Here is a 23,242-nt window from a genome sequence, read left to right on the forward strand (position 1 = left end):
GATATTAACATCGCCAAACACCTCTTTCCATCAACCTCATGACCCCATGAGCTCTTTCCAGGGGTCTCTCAATCTCAAAGGCAGAGGATCCAGAGACGGGAATGTCGCTTCTGAGATAAGTGAATGTCTCTTCAAGTTCAACACTTTCACTGAATACAGATACATTTCTGATGGCCAAGTCCAGGAAGTCAATAAAAGCTTGGATCTCGCAAAGGTATCTGCTTCACAGTAAATTTTGCTGAGTAAAATTTACTCTTCTGGGATAACATTTGGTCCCAGTCTAAACAGAGTAAAATACACTCTAATATAGAGTGAAATCAGCTCTACCATCTTGTCAAATCAAATGTTTCTACTCCAATAAGACTGGGACCAAATGTTATCCCAGCAGAGTAAATTTTACTCTGCAAAATTTACTGTCTTCTGTCCGGCAGCCTCATAACACAATAAGCTCAGAAAACAGCAAATCCTTTTAATTTAAAAAAATTAATATTATATCTGAGAAGGGAATCCCGGATAAGTGGGTTAAGATGAATGATAATGAGTTTTATTGAGAATATTTAGGAAAAACAAAAACACATGCACAATAACGTATGTGGAGTTCAATTTAAACCTAAAGACCATAGTTATCATGGTGTCGTGAGCCTTGAAAACTCACCTCCATGGGAGATGACTCTCTGGTAGGGTTCAATCAGCTTCATGTCGATGCGGTGCTCCTGTTCCCCAATGATGACTGATCTCCATAATTTGCAGTCCTGCCGCTCCTCCTGAGCGGTATATGTTGGGATCATATTGTACGGTTCACTTGTCACGCTCCTATTGGCGGCAGTGGGATCTGACATCAAGCACAAGGCAAAATACTGCATTAACGTGGATGAATTAGACTGAATCATCACAATTTTTTCTCATATTGATTACAGATTAATAGTATTAATCAGCACAGATGAGTCGTCATTTCAATGACTTACTCTCTCAATAGGTTATTAGCTCTGGAAGTGTGCCTCCTAGTGGTATGTGAAGGTATAAGCATTCAAATTCTGTTCTTACAGTATTCTGATATAGTGAGTACATTCTCACAGTATTAGATTTTTATTTTTAAACTGTAGAATTTGAATCGAGTGACGAAACCTGTCCACAGACAAAATGTGGCAATTATATTTGACATAAAATCTTTAATCCTCTGGGGCCCAAGGGCATTTTACGGTCAGCTCACTCGCCTGGCATAAATGTTTTATTATTGCTATTAAAAGCTCATCCTGCATCCCACAATCAAGTGGTATGTCTCTTTTTTCAGGACAACCTGTACTTTCAGAATATATATGCTATAGTGGTGTTTTATAAGTGTAATAAAGGTTTACAATCAGAAACAAGAAAGGAAAAAATAAAGTGGAAAATAATTTTCACACACATTTATTCAAAACACACAGCAAACTATAATAAACAACTATTTTGACACTTTATAAAGGTAGTTTGGGCTCTTGTACAAAAGAATGTACAAAATAAAGGTTCTAACAATAAACACAAATGCACATTTTGAACAATATATACAAAATGGTCTATGGTCTATTGTTTGTCTTTATGCCACATCTCAAAGCAATTTCTGTCTGCTATTACATAAAGGCTTACAACACAAACTTTTTAATTCCATGGAGTTGACTCCCTCTTGGAATGTGTTCCTGCACTGTAAACAACCTATCTTCACAGTTTGAGGCCCTGTTCACCCCACCCATCCATATGCGTAAACAGCACTTTATGAGTGAGAGTGAGAGAGGCTTATTCAACTATATTCACTGGCCAAGTAGTGAATCATTCCTTACAGTGATACTCTTTGGTCCACCACGTGAGGTTGTATGAGACCCTCTTATGCTGATCACTTCCATTCATATGTGCAAAGCTGCACTTTTACACATGGAGCCAGCAGCCAGAGGGCTGTTCAAACAGCTTTCACATGCCAAAGAGTAACACATCCCTGCTCCTAACAATCTTTGGCCTACCATGTGAGACTGCAATGCCCTACGATTGGATATTGGAAAATCATGTGACAGTGAACCAATTCTGATTGAACACTCATATTGCGCATGTTATCACACAGCTTCTATTAGGACTACAAGCATGGAGGATGGCTGAACCAAAGTCCGAGGAGTGTACTTTTCAGCACAAAAAAGAGTAACTTTCTATTTAATGTCATTTAAAAAATGGTGTATCATTTAATGAAACTTGCACGGCGCCGTCGTATACGACGATTGGCACGCCAGAAGGTTAAAACAAAGCATAGCCGGCACCACGAGGGGGCATTTGGGGGCGACGCCCCCTCACGTCATCAACCTCGCCCCCTCGGATGTTAGAATTATCAAAAAAAATAAAAAAGAAAGAAAAAGAAATACTGGAAAATATAGCAAAATATTAGTTATTCAATAATATCACGTATTTAACAAATAAACCAAATTAATTAACTAAAGTAATTAATTTTAAAACAAACGGATATGGCGTGTGTCTGTGTTCAAGGGATTTGATAGGTTGAGGGTTGTGCTTGTTAGTGCGGCAGAGAGCGACACGTCGTGACGTCAGGCGCATTGCTTCGGAAGCGGCAAGGGGGCAGAGATTGCTACATCACACTCTGGCTGTTTCCACAATCTGAAAAAAGTTCAGCGATCGCCGTCTTGAACTTCGGTCGCCTGAACCACAAAAAACCTTTAAAAAACAGCAGTAAAACGATTCTCCCATCACCCTGCTGGGAGAAGCTTTTTTCAGCTATTTTTCGGAGTGACACCGACCGAGGGAGGACTGACGTCTTGGTGGGATATCGATCAAACCGCGACAGCGGGCTGACCCACACGGAGAAGCCGGCCTTCAGGCATCATGACTGGGCAGAGCGATCCAGGCCGCCGGGGTGATGGAGCAAACCCACTCAGTCCGAAATCTCCCACTTTTTGGATATATGCGAAGTCCCAGTTTGCCCAACGGAGGTTAGTTCTGCAGCTTTACTGAGGTGAGAATAATGTAAAAATGAAACATGACATTTACTGAACTGTGAAGGTTTAATGATAGGCTAACGTTAGCTTAGCCTTTTAGCACAGTTGATCTGAGTGAACACTTTAATTTGTAAATGGTTCAGTCTTTTTTATTTTTACGAAATAAAGCTACTGTTGCGTGGGCTGCTGAAGAGGAGGTACTGCTGGCCCACTACCAAAGGGCGCCCTGCCTGAAGTGCGGACTTCAGGCACGAGAGGGCGCTGCCGCCTCACAGGAACAGCCGGGGTGATAGCTGTCACTCATCAACTATGACAGCTGTCACCAATCACCAGGTCTTCAACCACACACACAAAAGCCGGACGACATCTCCACCTCGTCGCCGAGATATCGTCTACCTCTACGGTAAACTCTCAGCCGTTTGACTGTGCCGTTACGCACGTGATTCCTTTTCTGAGTGTTTGCAGGAGTTGCTGTAGCTGCTCTCAGCTGGGTGCAGTGTTTTGTGGTTCCGTGACAGAGTGACGTTCTTCACCCTCACGCCAAAATGCAAAGTAGCTCTTTGGCTCTGCTTAACTGCGTTCTGTGTTAAAGGTGGAGGTGTTGTTTCCCACCTGGAATAACGACTTGCTGACTGTTTACTGAGTGTATTGTCACACACTCATCACATCTGTTCTTCTGCCAGCAGTACCAGATCCGACAGTCAGAGACGGTGAGCACCTGGGGACTCAGGACTTGGTGGCTCCAGTATCCTTCGGGTTCGGTGGCAGTGGAAATCGTGTGGGATCCGGTTCTTCTCAGGACAGACGTCTTCTATCCTCGAGCCTACCCACACATCACCTTGTATAGTTTGATTGTGATCCAAATTCTATGTTTGTCTGTATTCTCGTTGTGCATTTTTCACAACAGTAAAGTGTTGTATTTTTGGCTCATCTATTGTCCGCTCATTTACGCCCCCTGTTGTGGGTCCGTGTCACTACACTTTCCCAACAGGATATCTCGGCCATCGTCATGGATCCCGAGGGGCGTCAATCATCTGTTGAACAGCCAATGGAAGAGCAGGGTGCACAGGCGTCTGCAGGAGGCGTGTTAGGTGAGTTGCAGCAAATCCTCACCGCCTTTACTGCTCGGTTGGATCTAATGACTGAGCAGAACGTCATCCTCAATCGCCGGATGGAGGCTCTCACCGCGCAGGTGGAAGCGCGCACTCAGGGCGCTGCTGCAGCTCCTCCTGCTGACCCGGTGCCAAATATAGACATTCCACTGGTCATTCAACGAACCCCCCCACCACCCCTGAAGCATACATAAGTCCCCCAGAGCCGTACGGAGGTTGTGTAGAGACGTGCGCAGACTTTTTAATGCAGTGTTCGCTCATCTTTTCACACCGTCCCGTGATGTATGCGTCTGACGCCAGTACGGTGATGAATACTTTATTGAGCAAGTTAAAAACATTTATACATTGCGCACATTCATCCTTGAAAATTCGTACATTACTCAAAGGGAGTAGAATGAAGTAAAACTTATATTTTCTACCCCCTTTCACATGTTTTATTTTCGACTACGCAGACAAGAATAAAAACATTTTGAGATCATATATACCTATATAAACACACACCTTGCATTATACATATCAACATGTATTTACATAAATACACTACCTCTATACACAAATACCCTTACATACACCAATACACACACAAAATTCAATGAGATTTGACAATATAACACTTTTAACCCACATACATGCACCCATGGGCACCCAAGCCCATGCATGCATGCACGCACATTTACCTATATTCGATTAAACTTGATGATATAATAATTTTTTTTTTTCCCACACACATGTATCATGGGCAACTCGTGTGCATTCATATTTCCCATACATTCGTCATGACCAAATAATATAACAGTTTAGATCCACAAACATGCACACCTGTATGTATACTAAGAATTATGTTATTCAGTTTCATATTTTTTTTAATATTTTGAGTTTTAAATTTCTTTTGAATTGATGTACTGTAGTACATACTTTGATGTCCTCAGTTAGATTATTCCATAAATCCACCCCATGTCTCGTAAGGCACATTTGTTTCATTGTTGTACGAGCACACTGTTTTTTTAAATTATATTTCCTTCTTAGAGTGTAATCTCCCTCTCTTTCACTAAACAATTTTTGGAGGTTATCTGATAGCAGGTTTTGTTTCACTTTAAAAATAATTTGTAAAGTTTTAAATTCTGCAAGATCTCTAAATTTTAGTATTTTGGATTGTAAAAACAGTGTACTCGTATGATCTCTGAAGCCTACATTATGGATGATTCTTATTGCCCTTTTCTGTAACTTAAAAAGTGTGTCTACATTACTTTTATATGTATTACCCCATACCTCAATGCCATAGCTAATATAAGGTAATATTAATGTGCAATAAATAATATATAAGGACTCCTGATCTAAGAAATGTTTGGCTTTCCCCATCATGGAAATACTTCTGGCCATTTTGGATTGTATGCTAGCAATGTGGGGTTTCCAGCACATCCTGAGATCGATTATTATTCCTAAAAATTTATATTGGTTAACCCTTTCAATAGGAACCATGTCAATTTTAAGATTTACTTTTGTTTTCATTTCTCGGTTTCCAAAGAGCATTAATTTTGTCTTTGAAATATTAAGTGACAATTTATTACTATCAAACCAATTTTTTAATTTAATAATTTATATTTGCATTTCGATCATAAGTTGTTCCAGGTTTTCCCCAGAACATACTATCGTTGTGTCATCAGCAAAGAGGATAAATTTCAGTTTTTCAGAGATGAATTGCAAGTCATTAATATAAATTAAAAAAAGTTTAGGTCCTAAAACGGACCCTTGTGGAACTCCACAATGTATCTGTTTAAACAAAGATTTATATTCTCCTATTTGTACTTATTGTTGCCTGTTGTTTAAATAAGATTGGAGCCAATTTAGTGCAATACCCCTTATGCCAATTTTTTCCAATTTACGTAATAATATGTTGTGGTTAATAGTATCAAATGCATTTTTTAAGTCAATGAAGATCACCATTGTATGTTTATTTTTATCAATATTATTTGTTATTTCTTCCACTAAATCAATTAAAGCTAAAGTTGTTGATCTATTTTTTCTGAAACCATACTGGTTATCGTTTAATATCTTGAACTTTTCAATGTATTGATCTAACCGTACTGTATATAGTTTTTCTAAAATTTTTGAGAATTGAGATAACACAGATATAGGTCTATAATTTGAGAATAGATACTTATCTACACTTTTATATATAGGTGTAATTTTGGCAATCTTCATTTGACTTGGAAACTCTCCATTAATAAAAGATAAGTTATAGATATGACTTAGAGGTTTTGCAATTTCATTATGTCCAACTTATTGCAATCTACTGATTTTTTTTTTTGCCTTGAATTCATTAACAGTGTTTATTATTTCCATTTCGTCTGTTGCTGATAGAAAGAATGAATTTGAGTTTACTTGTTCAGTACCTATTTCTGAGGCTGAATATGGCATTTTTATTTCAGCTGCCAATTCTGGCCCTATATTGACAAAATAATGATTAAATGCATTTACTAGCTCTTCGTTGTTATAGATCTTTTTATCATTGTCAATGAAATAGTCCGGCAAGGTACTACGGTTCTCCTTTTTCCTGATGACACTATTTATTACATTCCAGAGGCCTTTAATATTTCCCTTGTTTTGTTCTACTTGTGTTTTATAATACATCTTTTTACAATTTCTTAATACACATGTCAACTTATTTTTATATATTTTATATTTATTTTCTGTTTCGATTGTTCTTTCTTTAATAAATACCCTGTATAGCCAGTTTTTCTTTTTACAGGCATTAATTAAACTGCTTGTCATCCATGGGTTGGTTTTAGCTTGTTGTTGTTTGATTTGGATTGATTTCACAGGGCAACATTGATCATAGAGAGTCAAAAATTTATTCAAAAAAGTGTTATAAGCCGAGTTAACCTCAGTTTCATCTAATATTACTTTCCAGTCTTGTTTTAATAGACTTTGTTTGAATATCATTATTGATTCATTTGTTTTTACTCTTATGAAATTAGTAATCATAATATTTTTCTTGGCTTTCCTATAGTTATAACTTATTTTCATAGTTAAAAATACTGGTAAGTGGTCATTATATGCCACTATTATTGTTTATTAATATGCCACTGGAAATGTCATTGTTTAATATGTTAGTGAAAATATTATCAATTAGTGATGAATTCTGTGCAGTGATTCTGATTGGTTTAGTTATTTTTGGATGGAATGACAAGCTATACATAGTATCTATAAACTTTTCTGTAGGCTTATGTGTACTCATTTTTAATAAATCTATGTTAAAATCCCCACATATAAAAACATCTTTATGTTCCATTTTCGTATACAAGTTATGCATTAGTTCCGTAAACATTTCAATACTTGATCCAGGAGATCTGTAAACACACGTAATCATTATATTTTTTCTGTTTTCCATTATCAATTCAATTGTTATACACTCCATAATATCATCAATAGCCAATGTCATGTTGTCAATCTGTTTTGCATGTAAGTTTTTATCCACATATAATGCCACACCACCTCCATTTTTTTTGTTTCTGCTCTGTGCAAACATCTCATAATCTTCTAACATAAAGTTGTTTGTTTCATCATTTTTTATCCAAGTTTCTGAAATTGCTAATACATTAAACAAAGTACCCAATTGGTTCAAGTAATCTTTTATCTTTTCAAAATTTGCATGAAGGCTGTGACTATTGAAGTGGGCAATTGACAACATCTCATTAGGTTTATTCTGAGTTGGTATTTGCTGGTCTTGATAATACATGCAGTCATCATTTATGTCATTATAAAAGTTTATATCCGGGTCGACTTCATCTATAACATGTTGCATTTTAGATTCACTACATTCAAAAGTTTTAAATTGCATTTCTTGGTTTTGTACTTTCATTGTCCTCTATGGGCAGGGAATTGTTAATGTTTAATTTGTCATTTTGAATTGAAGGTAAAACTATCTAGATTTTTTATTTATATTTCATTTTTCAATTGTATTTGTTCAGTTCATGTTCTTCTTTGATGCATAGTACCTTAGCTTCTTCTGGTGTACCTAACAGTTTTATGTAAACTCTGCAGTTAGAGGTCCATGTTCCTTGGATTTTGTTTTGTTTCTTTAGTAGACGGGCTTTTCTAGCTATATCTGCATTTTTTTGGTCAGATGATCGTTTATGTATACCTTGGTCCCTTTAAGTTTCTTTCCCTGCTTTAATATGGTTAACTTATGTTTCCTATTAACAAACCTTGCTATTATTGCTGATTTTTGTTGCTTGTCTTTTCGGGGCAACAGATGACATGCCTCTATATCTTGCGTGTTCATTGTAATTCCTTTGGTAGCAAAGAAGGTGACCACCTGCTGCTCCATTGATTCCAGGTCTTTGTCAGTAGGCCCCTCTTCGTTGGTTACTGCTCTTGCATAAGTTCTTGGTTTGATGTCAAGGCCTGTAACCATAAGATTGTTTATCCTGGAATATTGTTCAAGCTCTGATACTCTATTTTCAAGAGATTTAATCTTCACGTCTTTCTCCATATTTTGCTGTTTCAGTTCATTCACTTGGGCCATTAAGTCTATAATTGTTTTTTGTTGGTTCGATATGTTTTGCTTGTCCAGTGTTATAAAGTTCAGAGACTTCTTAATATCCTCTAGCTCCTTTTCAATGGTTGGACTTATGCTTAAAGGGACTGATCTTATGTTTGACTCTGATGTCTCTGTGCCGCTCTTTTTTGGCCCCATAATGGTTAATAAGCTCGGTCCTGTTAATTATGCTGCAGCCTGCTTATAGCCGACTACTTATAGCCGACTACTTTTAGTTGCCTCACCGGTCAACCACAATGTTTCCCCGCCGGACAGCTCTCTCCGGACCAGCCACTCAGGCAGTTTTCCCCACCAACCACTCTCTATGTACCTCAGCCTCTCTCCTCTGCCGTCACTGCCTCCTCGGTTAGCCCACGGGCCAACCTCGCAACTCCGCCACTGCCTCGGATAGCTCGCAGGCCAACCTCGTCCCTCCGCCTCTGCCTCGGTTAGCTCACGGGCCAACCTCGCTCCTCCGCCGCTGCCTCGGTTAGCTGACGGGCCAACCTCGCTCCTCCGCCGCTGCCTTGGTTAGCTCACGAGCCAACCTCGCTCCTCCGCCGCTGCCTTGGTTAGCTCACGGGCCAACCTCGCTCCTCCGCCGCTGCCTTGGTTAGCTCACGGGGCCAACCTCGCTCCTCCGCCGGTGCCTCGGTTAGCTCACGGGCCAACCTTGCTCCTCCGCCGCTGCCTCGGTTAGCTCACGGGCCAACCTCAGTCCTGCGCCGCTGCCTCAGTTAGGTCACGGGCCAACTTCGCTCCTCCGCCGCTGTCTCGGTTAGCTCACAGGCCAACCTCGCTCCTCCGCCGCTGCCTCGGATAGCTCACAGGCCAACCTCGCTCCTCGGTTAGCTCACGGGCCAACTTCGCTCCTCCGCCGTTGTCTCGGGTAGCTCACAGGCCAACCTCATCCCTCCGCCGCTGCCTCGGTTAGCTCACAGGCCAACCTCGCTCCTCGGTTAGCTCACGGGCCAACTTCGCTCCTCCGCCACTGTCTCGGTTAGCTCACAGGCCAACCTCGTCCCTCCGCCGCTGCCTCGGTTAACTCACAGGCCAACCTCGCTCCTCGGCTAGCTCACGGGCCAATTTCGCTCCTCCGCCGCTGTCTCGGTTAGCTCACAGGCCTACCTCGTCCCTCTGCCGCTGCCTCGGTTTGCATACGTCTGTCAGCAGTATCCCAGCAGTGGTCTGCTGTCAGGGTGGCTTATGTGATTAATTTGCTTCGAGGTGAGGCACGTGCCTGGGCTATGGCGCTCTGGGAGCAGAATTCACGGCTCCTTACCTCTTATACTGGGTTTGTGAGGGAGTTCAGAACAGTATTTGATCACCCAAACAGAGGCGAGACTGCTTCAACCGCGCTGCTGTCAATGAGACGGAGCATCGGAGTGCAGCAGAGTATGCGGTCGACTTCCACATCGCGGCTGCGAGGTCCGGCTGGAATACCGCTGCACTCCGCGCCGCCTTCGTAAACGGACTGTCGTCAGTCCTGAAGGAGCATCTGGTGGCTAAGGATGAGCCGCGGGATCTAGATGGGCTTATTGATCTGGTCATACAATTAGACAATCGGTTAGAGGAAGGCCGTCGGGAGCGAGACGAAGGGCGTGGTCGGGTACGCGCCGTCCCTCTCCCTCCGGATCCGAAAAGGTACCGCCCTCCCCACGCTCCACTGCCTCAGTGCTCCGTTTGGCAACAGCTCCCCCTGCTGACGATGCTATGGACACGAGCAGGGCTAAAGTCAGAGCCACTAACAGACAAAGGAGACTGGTCCGCGGAGAGTGCTTTATCTGCGGCTCAAACGAGCATCAGCAGAGAGACTGCCCCAAACGGTTAAACACCAACGCCTGCTCTTAGAAACTGGGCTAAGGGTGGGCCAAGAAATACACGTGGGACAAACCCGTCTTTCTGCACGACACCCAGTTACGATCCTGAGTGGGGATCTAACCCTTCAGGCCCCCGCACTGGTGGACACGGGGTCAGATGGGCAAGGGAGGTAGGGCTCCCTCTGGTGGTGCTTCCTTTGCCATTGAAGGTGCGAAGGTGCGGGCACTAGATGGCACCCTTCTCCCTTTAATCACACACAAGACACTGCCAGTAACTTTGATAGTGTCTGGGAATCATCGGGAGAAGATTGAGTTTTTTGTGACTCCTTCTACCTCCCGCATGATTTTGGGCTTCCATTGGATGAGCAAACACAACCCCTGGATTGATTGGCCGTCTGGGGTTGTGGCTCAGTGGAGCGAAACCTGTCACCGGGAATGTCTAGGATTCTCGGTTCCGCCCGGTTTGACCGCTAACGAGGAGGTTAAAGTCCCCCCCAATCTTGCGGCGCTGCCTGAGGAGTACCACGATCTCGCTGACGTCTTCAGCAAAGATCTGGCACTCACTCTTCCCCCACACCGTTCGAACGAATGTGCCATTGATTTGATCCCGGGCACTGAGTATCCATCCAGCCGGCTGTACAACCTCTCACGTCCGGAACGCGAATCAATGGAGACCTACATCCGGGACTCATTAGCTGCCGGGCTGATCCAGAACTCCACCTCCCCGATGGGTGCAGATTTCTTTTTTGTGAGCAAGAAAGATGGCGGCCTCCGTCCATGCATTGACTACAGGGGACTGAACGAGATCACGGTCCTCAACCGGTACCCTCTACCCCTTTTAGATTCGGTGTTCACACCCCTGCATGGAGCCCAAATATTCACAAAACTCGATCTTAGGAATGCGTACCACCTGGTTCGGATCCGGAAGGGAGACGAGTGGAAGACGGCATTCAACACCCCGTTAGGTCACTTTGAGTACCTGGTCATGCCGTTTGGCCTCACCAATGCCCCCGCGACGTTTCAGGCTTTGGTAAATGACGTCTTGCGGGACTTACTGCACCGATTTGTCTTCGTATACCTGGACAATATTCTCATTTTTTCCCCGGATCCTGAGACCCATGTCCAGCATGTACGTCAGGTCCTGCAGCAGTTGTTGGAGAACCGGCTGTTTGTGAAGGGCGAGAAGTGCGAGTTCCACCGCACTTCTTTGTCCTTCCTGGGGTTCATAATCTCCTCCAACTCCGTCGCCCCTGATCCGGCCAAGGTCGTGGCGGTGAGAGACTGGCCCCAACCGACAAGCCGTAGGAAGCTGCAACAGTTCCTCGGCTTTGCGAATTTCTACAGGAGATTCATAAAGGGCTACAGTCAGGTAGTTAGCCCTGTGACAGCTCTGACCTCCTCCAAAGTACCATTTACTTGGTCGGATCGGTGCGAGGCTGCATTTAGGGAGTTGAAATGCCGGTTTTCGACTGCACCAGTTCTGGTGCAGCCCGGTCCTAGCCGCCAGTTGGTGGTAAATTTCAAATTCAAATTTATTAATTTATATAGCGCCAATTCACGACAAAATCGTCTCAAGGCGCTTCACAACATAAAAACAGTTAAAAATTTAAAACACAATAAAAACAACCATAAGAAAAAACAGCAGTAAAAAAGTACAAGATTAAAAACACATCATAACACTAATGATAAAACAGGGAAAATAAATGAGTCTTTAAACGTGATTTAAAGGTCTCCACAGTGTCCGACTGCCGAATGTGTGCCGGCAGATCGTTCCACAGAGCTGGGGCATGATAGGAGAAAGCTCTGTGACCGGCAGACTTCTTATTCACCCTGGGAACACACAGAAGTCCTGCACCCTGAGAACGCAGGGCCCGAGCTGGTACATAGGGGCTTATCAAGTCAGCCAGATAGGGAGGTGCAAGTCCATGAACAATTTTATAAACTAAAATCAATACTTTAAAATCCGATCTTGCAGAAACAGGAAGCCAGTACAGGGACGCCAAGATTGGCATAATGTGGTCAAACTTTCTGCTCCGTGTCAAAAGTCTGGCAGCAGCATTCTGAACCAATTGAAGACCCCTGATCCTGGACTGCGGTAAGCCAGAGAATAGAGCATTACAATAGTCCAATCTAGAAGAGACAAATGCATGAATCAAAGTCTCAGCATCAGCCATAGACAGAATAGGACGAATCCTCGCTATATTTCGCAAATGAAAAAAGGCAGTCCTTGTAATGTCTCTAATGTGGAGATCAAAGGACAATGCAGGATCAAAAATTACTCCAAGGTTCCTCACTTTATCCGTATGATGTATAACACACGGACCTAAGCTAAATGCTAGCTGATCAAATTGATGCCGATATCTCGCTGGACCAAAAACCATAACCTCAGTCTTATCAGAATTTAAAAGTAGGAAGTTACTACACATCCAACTTCTCACTGATGCAAGACAATCCTCCAAGGACTTTATGTGAGTAAGATTACCAGCAGTTATTGGCATATACAATTGAGTGTCATCAGCATAGCAATGAAAGGGAATCCCAAAACGCCGCAATATATTCCCGAGGGGTGCTACATAAAGAGAAAAAAGCAAGGGGCCCAAAACGGATCCCTGAGGAACCCCAAACTTCATGTCTCTACGATCGGAGGAGGTTCCATTACACAATACACAGTAGGAACGACTAGACAGGTACGACGTCAACCATGCAAGAGCAGTTCCAGTAATCCCAAAGTGATTCTCCAGCCTATTGAGTAGAATATGGTAATCCACAGTGTCAAATGCAGCACTAAGATCCAGCAGCACCAGGACCGTAGTGATATCCGAGAGTGGTAGAAATGGATGCCTCGGACTCAGGGATAGGAGCCGTGCTGTCCCAGAGCGGGGAGTCCGATCAGATTCTCCATGCTTGTGCCTATTTTTCACGCAGGTTGACCCCAGCTGAGCGGAACTATGACGTGGGCAATCGGGAACTCCTCGCGGTGAAGAAGGCTCTTGAGGAGTGGAGACATCTGTTAGAGGGAGCCACAATACCATTTACGGTTTTCACGGACCACCGGAACCTGGAGTATATCAGGACCGCCAAGCGGCTGAACCCCAGGCAAGCCCGCTGGTCATTGTTCTTCTGGCGTTTTGACTTCCGGATCACCTACCGCCCCGGGACCAAGAACCAAAGATCGGATGCTCTGTCCCGGGTTCACAAAGTGGAAGTCAAAACCGAGCTGTCGGATCCGCTGGAATCCATTCTACCTGAGTCCACTATTGTGGCCACCCTCACCTGGGACGTGGAGAAGACCGTCCGGGAGGCCCTGGCATGGAACCTGGACCCAGGTAATGGACCAAAGAACCGCCTCTACGTCCCACCAGAGGCCAGAGCTGCCGTCCTGGACTTCTGTCACGGTTCCAAACTCTCCTGCCATCCGGGGGTGCGAAGGACTGTGGCAGTGGTCCGGCAGCGCTTCTGGTGGGCGTCCATGGAAGCCGACGTCCTGGACTATGTCCAGGCCTGCACCACCTACGCCAAGGGAAAAACTGACCACCAATGGGCACAGGGACTCCTCCAACCGTTACCTGTGCCCCATCGCCCCTGATCCCACATCGGCCTGGACTTCGTCACGGGCCTCCAGCCGTCCCGGGACATGACTACCATCCTCACGATAGTGGACCGATTCTCCAAGGCGGCCCACTTCGTGGCCCTCCCGAAGTTCCCTACGGCCCAGGAGACAGCAGACCTCCTGGTCCACCACGTCGTGCGTCTGCATGGGATACCAACAGACATTGTCTCAGATCGTGGTCCCCAGTTCTCCTCTCAAGTCTGGAGGAGTTTCTGCCGAGAACTGGGGGCCACCGTGAGCCTCTCATCTGGGTATCACCCGCAGACCAACGGACAGGCAGAACGGGCCAACCAGGAACTGGAGCAAGCCCTGCGCTGTGTGACGTCCGCGCACCCGACGGCCTGGAGTGACCATCTGGCCTGGATCGAGTACGCGCATAACAGCCAGGTGTCCTCTGCCACCGGCTTCTCCCCGTTTAAGGTGTGTCTGGGGTACCAGCCCCCATTGTTTCCTGTGGTGGAGAGAGAGGTCGGTGTGCCCTCGGTCCAGGCCCACCTGCGGAGGTGCCATCGTGTGTGGCGCACCGCCCGTTCTGCCTTGTTGAAAGCCCGGATGAGGGCCAAAGCCCATGCAGATCGCCGGCGTTCCCCGGCCCCTGCATACCAGCCCAGCCAGGAGGTATGGCTTTCCACAAAAGACGTTCCGCTACAAGTGGACTCCCCAAAACTAAAAGACAGATACATTGGACCATTTAAGATCCTCAAGGTCATCAGTCCTGCCGCAGTGAAGCTACAGCTCCCAGCTTCACTGCGGATCCACCCGGTTTTCCATGTCTCCAGGTTGAAACCCTATCACACCTCACCCCTCTGTGCTCCCGGACCGGTGCCGCCTCCTGCCCGGATCATCGACGGGGAGCCGGCTTGGACTGTGCGTCGGCTCCTGGACGTCCACCGGAAGGGCCGGCGTTTCCAGTACTTGGTGGACTGGAAGGGCTATGGACCCGAAGAACGCTCCTGGGTGAAGAGGAGCTTCATCCTGGATCCGGCCCTCCTGGCTGATTTCTACCATCGCCATCCCGACAAGCCGGGTCGGGCGCCTCCCGTTGAGGGGGGGGGGGGGGGTCCTGTTGTGTGGGCCGCTGAAGAGGAGGTACTGCTGGCCCACTACCAAAGGGCGCCCTGCCTGAAGTGCGGGCTTCAGGCACGAAAGGGCGCTGCCGCCTCACAGGAACAGCCGGGGTGACAGCTGTCACTCATCAACTATGACAGCTGTCACCAATTATCAGGTCTTCAACCACACACACAAATGCCGGACGACATCTCCACCTCGTCGCCGAGATATTGTCTACCTCTACGGTAAACTCTCAGCCGTTTGACTGTGCCGTTACGCACGTGATTCCTTTTCTGAGTGTTTGCAGGAGTTGCTGTAGCTGCTGTCAGCCGGGTGCAGCATTTTGTGGTTCCGTGACAGAGTGATGTTCTTCACCCTCACACCAAAATGCTAAGTAGCTCTTTGGCTCTGCTTAACTGTGTTCTGTGTTAAAGGTGGAGGTGTTGTTTCCCACCTGGAATGACGACTTGCTGACTGTTTACTGAGTGTATTGTCACACACTCATCACATCTGTTCTTCTGCCAGCAGTACCAGATCCGACAGTCGGGGACGGTGAGCACCTGGGGACTTGGGACTTGGCGGCTCCAGTATCCTTCGGGTTCGGTGGCAGTGGAAATCGTGTGGGATCCGGTTCTTCTCAGGACAGACGTCTTCTATCCTCGAGCCTACCCACACATCACCTTGTATAGTTTGATTGTGATCCAAATTCTGCATTTGACTGTATTCTCGTTGTGCATTTTTCACAACAGTAAAGTGTTGTATTTTTGGCTCATCTATTGTCCGCTCATTTACGACCCCTGTTGTAGGTCCGTGTCACTACACTTTCCCAACAGCTACAGCTTTTTTCAGACACCACAAAAGTTCAACTTTAAATAACTTATTTTTTCGGGCGTTTTTTTCCATCGTTTTTGCCGTTTTCCCCCCTTTTTTATGTATAAACTGTTAAGTGTTTCTTTATATTTAAAGAAATATTTTTATTTGTCCCAATCAGGAACATTTGCTGTGCAGACAACCAAACTTCCATTGATGAGCTGAACACCACGAAGTCCAGTCGAAAGAAAACATCTCTGCTTTTCAGAAAAACCACCAGAGTTCAAAGCTGCAGAAGAGACCTTCATCTGGTCCAGAGAATCCAGCAGAACATCACCTGCTTCTAAATAAAAGGCTCTTTGAACAGCAACTATTTTATTATTTTTTAAAAAGCTGTTTCATTTTATATTTTAACAATAAATGAACGGATCATTAAAAATGTCCACGAATCAAAGTCAAAAGACATTTGCACAAGTAGAAGCTCTCAACTTATTGTGCTCAAATTCATATTTTAGAAATGACTCTGTCCTGATAACATTAAAGGCAATTACACATTTTGACGAAATTAGAAGTTTAAATTACTATAAAAAAAAAATTCATCATGAAGTTTATGTCACAGAAATCCTACTTTACAATCACACTGCAGTCATTGTTAAATTATTTCATTTTGCATTTATAATAAACATTTGTATTTATTTTTCTGGTTGAAATGAGATATAAATAATCTACCAGACTTAAAAAAAATACAAGTTTCCATGTTATTTTATTTGTCTAAAAATAAATGTCTGAGGTTCCTTATGTTAAACAAGAAATTATCTAATCTGAAATAACAGGTGGTTTTAATTTACAAATGAAAGGTTTCTAAAGAACCATTTATTGATTTATTTAGCTATTTTAATTACAAGTGTTCTAAACTTTTTTTTTAACAGTAATCAGAAATTTTGAGGTAACAAACAACAACGAAAAAAACATTTCCAATGATTTTTCTTCAGAAAACTGCTCTCTAAATGAGCAGTCCTGTGACACGTTAATGTTTTGTACAGATCAGTGGTTTCTGCCACGAGTCTTCTGTGTTTTGGCCCGACGCGTCGTTCCTATTGGACAACACGAAGGTACGTCACAGCTCAGAGCGTCTAAAGTTGGCGCACCTCATCTCGACAGAACACCGGCTCTGTGTGGTATGCAGGAGATCACTTGACCGAGGGTCTATACGTTTAAATAATAATTAAAAAAATACTGTCATCACTCTTTACTCTTAGTCAGTCTTTTACAACGGTGTAGCCTAAATACACGAGCTTTCCAGGAGCGCACCCAATTCATTATGCACGCTCAGAGGCACGTCTCCTCCGGTGCGCACTTTTTTTGGGGGGGGGGGTGACCCCGCCCCCTGTGATAAACTCATCGCCCCCTTAATATTTTTTTTCTGGCGCCGGGACTGAAACAAAGTGCTGCTTTTATTTGTATTCGGTGACCCACCTCCCCAATCCATTTCATGGTCTGTGATGTCGAAGCAATCCGCCTCATCTGGAGTGTCAAGGTCATCCACATTAATGTCAAGGTCATCGGGCGTCTCCCCCAAGTCATCCTCGCTGTGGTCCAGTGACAGGCTGATACGGGGAGCAGACAGCTTTTTCCTTTGGGACGGGCCTCCTTGCAGGGGTAGAGAGGTAGGAGGGGCTAGGAGCAAAAAAACTTTTTTTAAAACAATTTTTATTTCAAAAATGTATCTCAGTTTACAATATTTATACATTTTTACATCTTTTAATGGTTAGTTCAATACACTGTCAAAAATACAAATATATGTAAACAACTGGCATCTCAGCGGTATCGGGCAATTGTTACAACATATAGTTTTCAAAGTTTCAGTTAGAATATCCCAAAAAGGGAACAAAAACAAAGGGACATGGACAAAGACACATACAATAACACTAGCACTATAGAATCATTGCATCCAGCCATAATATTTGCTTACTGGATCCCATAGATCTTTAAATTGATTGAATGAAAATGAAAATGAGCTGTAATTTTTTCCATGTGATACACTGATTTTAGACCCTCTTTCCATTGCTTAAATGTAGGGGGTTGGACTTTAAACCAAGATTTTATTTTATTTATTTATTTATTTGCCATTAACAGTAGTATTTGTATCAATTTGGCGTGCTTATATGTCTCCACTTTTGGGGATATTCCTATTACACAATTGATTATTTCCAGAGACAGTTTGTACTTCAAAATAGTTTCAACCTTGCTCAGAACCCCCTACCAAAATGGTCCCAATACTGGGCAATCCCAAAACATATGTTTATAATTATGCGTATGCAGTTTCTCCAACACAAATTTTATTTTTTTTTTTAAACCTAAATGTGATAGTGGGGGAGCCTAAAAAATCTAAACATAACTTTCCATCCAAATTCTTTCCATACAGGACTGTTTGAGCCATGTTTCATCATCAATAATAATATTTGCTTCTAATTCCCATTTGCCCTTTATATCTAAAGAGTTATCTGATAAATGAGATGTAAGAATTTGTAAAAATTTGAAACTACTTTTGTTTTGTTCTTTGGCTTAATATTCTCACAAAACATTTTAAAACAAAATGTTTATTTGAGCATCAATTACCTTTTGCATATTGAGGCCTGTTTGGCTGTTTGTACTCACCTGGTCTGCCTTCAACTCCCTCAGAGTTCATCTTACTCTCAAATACAGAGTCCATCCCCTCATCAGGAGGACCTGTGAGGAAATAAAACCAAACACAGCCTTTCAGCAACACTGATTACTTCCCTGTATTAAGAGCACTCTCATTTTAGTGTCTCCAGCTTAAGTAGTATGACATAAAAACACATTTTTGAGAACTTGCTGCAGCCATCATTCTGCTGAAAACCACATGGGTGCTGATCAGCAATCACCCAGACACACCATTAGTATGGGACATGAATGTCTCTGCTCAGGTAAGTAAACCTTTCAACTTTCACCACATACACTTCTCCAATGTACTACACTTCTGTAAAACTATGTGCACTCTTGATGGCTCAGAGTCCCACAAGTCAGTGAAATCTTTGATCTCAGTTTTGATCTGGGACAATCTGAAACCCAGACACGACGACTCCTCAATCAGGTTATCAAGTGCTACAATCAAAACACCCATGAATTCCACATCTACAAACTACATCATCTACAAATTCAGCAAATTTTTCTTCACTGTCAAAGCATCCAACACTAAAAAATATTTGGGGTAATATTTACTTGAAAAAACCTAGGAAAGTAAATTTTATAAGTGGAATTCTTAAGTAAATTTTCCTTGTATATATTAGTTTTTCTAAAAGAATAACTCAAGTAACCATCTTGTCAAATCAAGTGTTTCTACCCCAATAAGAGTTGATTTGACACCGTGATAGAGTATATTTAACTCTATTTGGACTGGGAACAAATGTTATCCCAGCAGAGTAAATTTTACTCTGCAAAATGTATTGTGTTCTGTCCAGCAGCCTCATAACACAATACGCTCAGAAAAAAGCATAAACCTTTTACTTTTTTAAAATTAAAGTTGTATTTGAGAAGGGAATCCTGGATAAGCGGTTTAAGATGAGTGATGATGAGTATTATTGAGAATATTTAGGAAAAACAAATACATATGCACTATGCAGAATTCTTAAGTAAATTATACTTGCATAGATTAGTTTTTCTAAAAGAATAACTCAAGTAGCATTTACTAGTAATTATCAATTGAATATTTTTCATTGAATTTTACTTTGTCTTTATTCATAAAAAGTAAAACCTTTCAGCTGTTCCCCTGGTTTTCACTCAAAGTTGCCAAAGCAGATCCAATTTGTATCTGCATGTTGATTTGGCACAAATTCTACACTGGATGTCCTTCCTGATGGACCACCACATTACATGGAGAAATGTGGCAGGAGTGGGGTTTGAACCAGGACCCATCTCCACTGAAGCCAACTGAAACTGCTGGACTCCACAACATGACCCAACATTCAGTTCCTAAGTCGTAAGTAACTGATAGCCACCGGAACTAGATGAGAAGAAGTCAGAGGACTTTGCTCCATTGGTGATTCCACAAATTCTCAGGATGTGCTTTGATTCCTCTCATCTCTATACCCTAGACATGGGTCACCTGCTCAGAAAGTCCCCAACAAATGCCTCCTCATCTACTCTTAGAGTCATCACAGCCTAGAACTGGCACAAAGCTTTGGACTAGACTCCTCTGGATGAGTGCACTCTAACACGAAACACCTCCTCCAGTTCTTTTCCAATCCTTCTAAGGGGTTTGCCACAAAAGAACTCCCAGCTTCCATTCAGAAATACAATTTTCAGTTCAATTTATTGATATAGCACCAAATTACAACATAAGTCACCCGAAGGAGCATGTACTGAGACAACAGACAAGATACACAAAGAATGTTTCAGACTGAGCTTCATTACACACACATTGGAACAGGTGATATCTGATACCATCAAAAAGCCAGTCTGCTGCAGCAACTCCCTCAGTATGCCAAAATTAACACTAAGATCTGAACACCCATGAGTCTGCAGACCTCAAAAAACACTACCACTCCTCAGCAGAGCAACACAAGCTCCATCAACACCAGTAGAAGATGGTCACCCTTGAGAGAATGACTTTCCTTCCAAGTGCCCACCTCAGGTGCACACTGGACGCAACCATCCAGAGACAACACCCTTGGTGCTGCCCAACAATTTCTTGGACAAGACAACCTGTATTGTCCCAGTCCACCCATGTGTAAGTAGGTACTGACCCTGGCTAGAGAACTAACCTACATGGACTGGAATCTCATCCAGAGGGAGTCATGGAATATCATCTCCTTCTCACACTATGGTATCTAGGGATAAGCACCAGCACCAATGGGTCACAGGACCTCTATAAGTCTTACTTCTTCAACAGTTAAATATTTTGGGGGGTTTTGTTAAACATACACATGTTAAACAACATACAAATGCAGAAACTCCCCTTCCGTGAGAAAAACGTAGGCCTGGATAGCTGTTTTTATACTGCTGTGGTGTATTTTATGGAAGTCTATATCTGGACTCATGCTAGCACTGTGAAACTGAACTGGTATGAGCTTTGTATGAAACCTATCCACTGCTGGGGTCAACAGTCTGCCGGTACCATCAACAGCTACTAACCAACATGTGCTAACCATGGTTGGTGTTTTCTTTATCAAGGCTAGTTGTCAAACATGGTACAGTATGTCACCATTACAATGTCATGTATGAACAGTAGTACCCTTCCTGGAAAACTTTCATCTCTGCACGTGAAGCACAGGTTATCTCAGTATCCGTGTCTCAAAAATCAAGGGACAATTCAGGTAAGGGACATATATGGGCTGTGTCTCAATTCAGGGGATGCATCCTTCTAAGGCTGCCTCCTATGAAGATGTGGCCTTCCTGAAATGACACAGTCTATTTAGCCCAAGAAGTATTTTGCAAAGGAATTATTAGCTTATCCTGGCCCTACCCACTGTCGTCTAGTGGGCATAACCTGTAGTTTAGTAATAATTTTTAGATTAGGTTAGACTAGATTAGATAAAACTTTATTGATCCCTTAGGAAGACTCCCTCAGGGAAATTGAGGTTCCAAAAGCACTGTATAGCAGCACATAGTATCAAACATCCATCCATCCATCTTCTACCGCTTAGTCCAATTAAGGGTCGCGGGGGGCTGGAGCCTATCCCAGCAGTCATAGAGCGCGAGGCAGGGTACACCCAGGACAGGACGCTAGTCTGTTGCAGGTCCACAAATAGACAAACAAACACAGACACACCCACACACACACCTACGGACAATTTTTTTTTAAAGATTCCAATCCACCTAACCCGCATGTCTTTGGATGTGGGAGGAAACCGGAGCACCCGGAGGAAACCCACGCAAACACGGGGAGAACATGCAAACTTCACACAGAAAGGCCACGGGAATTGAACCCATAACCTCCTCACTGTGAGGCAACAGTGCTAACCACTAAGCCACGGTGCTGCCCAGTATCAAACATGAAAGTTAAAAAAGATAAACAGTTTGCAAATGTAAATACACAATATAAATACCAGACATACTAATCGCAACTGCTTTACTGCTACTACTGTTCCTCTCATTCCCGTCCTCTGTCTTCCCGTTACTCCTCCTGTTAATACTTATTTATAAACATTACTTATAATTGTACATATGTAGCCAATTTTTTTTTTAATAATTTATTTACCAACCACTTTGTCTTGAAAAAAAAAAATATACAGTGACACTCTTATACAATTTCCCACTCGGATTAATAAAGTATTTTGATTCTAATTGGGATTGTTTGGGTCACAAATGGATACGCCTGTTGCAGACTTAGTTTTCAGGGGAAGAAGGCTGCATTTGTCGTCCTCGTTCCAAGGAGCCTTTGAAGTAAGTCAGCCTAGTCCCGCCACTATGATGCAGGACTAGGCTGACAGAAATGGTGCGGACTGTTTAATTAAAACAAAGCATCGCACCCAATGAATGTAGCCTTCAAACGATGCAGCCCTTGAATTTAGACACAGCCATGGACAGATAGGGACTTGCTGGACATATGTCACAAAAGCCCAGCATGGTCTTTCACAACTAATGTTTGTTTAAAGCACACAACTTTCTACATGGGTAGACAGAAATAGGGTACTTTGAGGATGTTTATGGATCATCAACCATATTTAAATCTAAAATTTAGACACAGAAACTCATTTATGCACAAAGCGACCCCTTTAAAAAAAAAAAATCCAGGTCTTGTCAGTTATTGAGCAATTCTTGGAAGAGTTCTGAATTATGGCGACACCCAGCCGACAAAGCAACAGTTCGTTACTGATGCAACCTGACTCACAGCTTTCTCAACAACGTTGTCCTCCAAACACAGTATTGTGGCAGATTTTAGAGTATAGTCATCATCTCAGTATGGTAAGGAGGAGAAAACAAGGGGAAAGAAAGATTTTTGAGGTTAAAGGTCATCATCTGCTGTGAATAATGCGGAGGACAGTCCTGAGAAGAGGAGCAGGCTTCCTAACAGATCATGACAGGCTCCTCTTCACCGCCTTTCCCTCCTGCTGATTCAAATTACAAGACTGCGTGCTTTGCCAGGACACATATTTTGGCAAAGATGCAAATTCGCACCGAGTCACGTGCATTCATTCATGTGGAAAGTAAACATGCCGTCTTCCTTCTGCTGAAACTGCCTGCAAACAGAAAAAAAAAAAAGTGATTGCATTAGCAGCTGAATGAGGAAACGCATGCGCGGGCGATCCTTCCACGACAGAGGCGGCTGTCACAGAAATGCATGCTCGGGTGCACAAACGCGCGGAATT

The 23,242-nt window shown here is 43.3% G+C and overlaps 1 protein-coding gene across 2 annotated transcripts in view; it reads right to left on the bottom strand.

Moving 5' to 3' along the window:
- Nucleotides 1-23,242, bottom strand: part of prune2 (prune homolog 2 with BCH domain) — a 37,843-nt gene that overhangs the window by 10,127 nt on the left and 4,474 nt on the right. For both annotated transcript variants that reach the window (XM_034192452.1, XM_034192451.1), the window contains exons 2-4: nt 18,570-18,641; nt 17,388-17,588; nt 656-832 (exon numbers count right to left, since the gene is read on the bottom strand). In XM_034192452.1, coding sequence (XP_034048343.1) covers nt 656-832; nt 17,388-17,588; nt 18,570-18,624 — 433 coding nt within the window. In that variant the 5' untranslated portion in view covers nt 18,625-18,641. The remainder of the gene's footprint in view (nt 1-655; nt 833-17,387; nt 17,589-18,569; nt 18,642-23,242) is intronic.

The sequence above is a fragment of the Thalassophryne amazonica genome, chromosome 17 (assembly GCF_902500255.1).
Source record: "Thalassophryne amazonica chromosome 17, fThaAma1.1, whole genome shotgun sequence".
NCBI lineage: Eukaryota > Metazoa > Chordata > Actinopteri > Batrachoidiformes > Batrachoididae > Thalassophryne > Thalassophryne amazonica.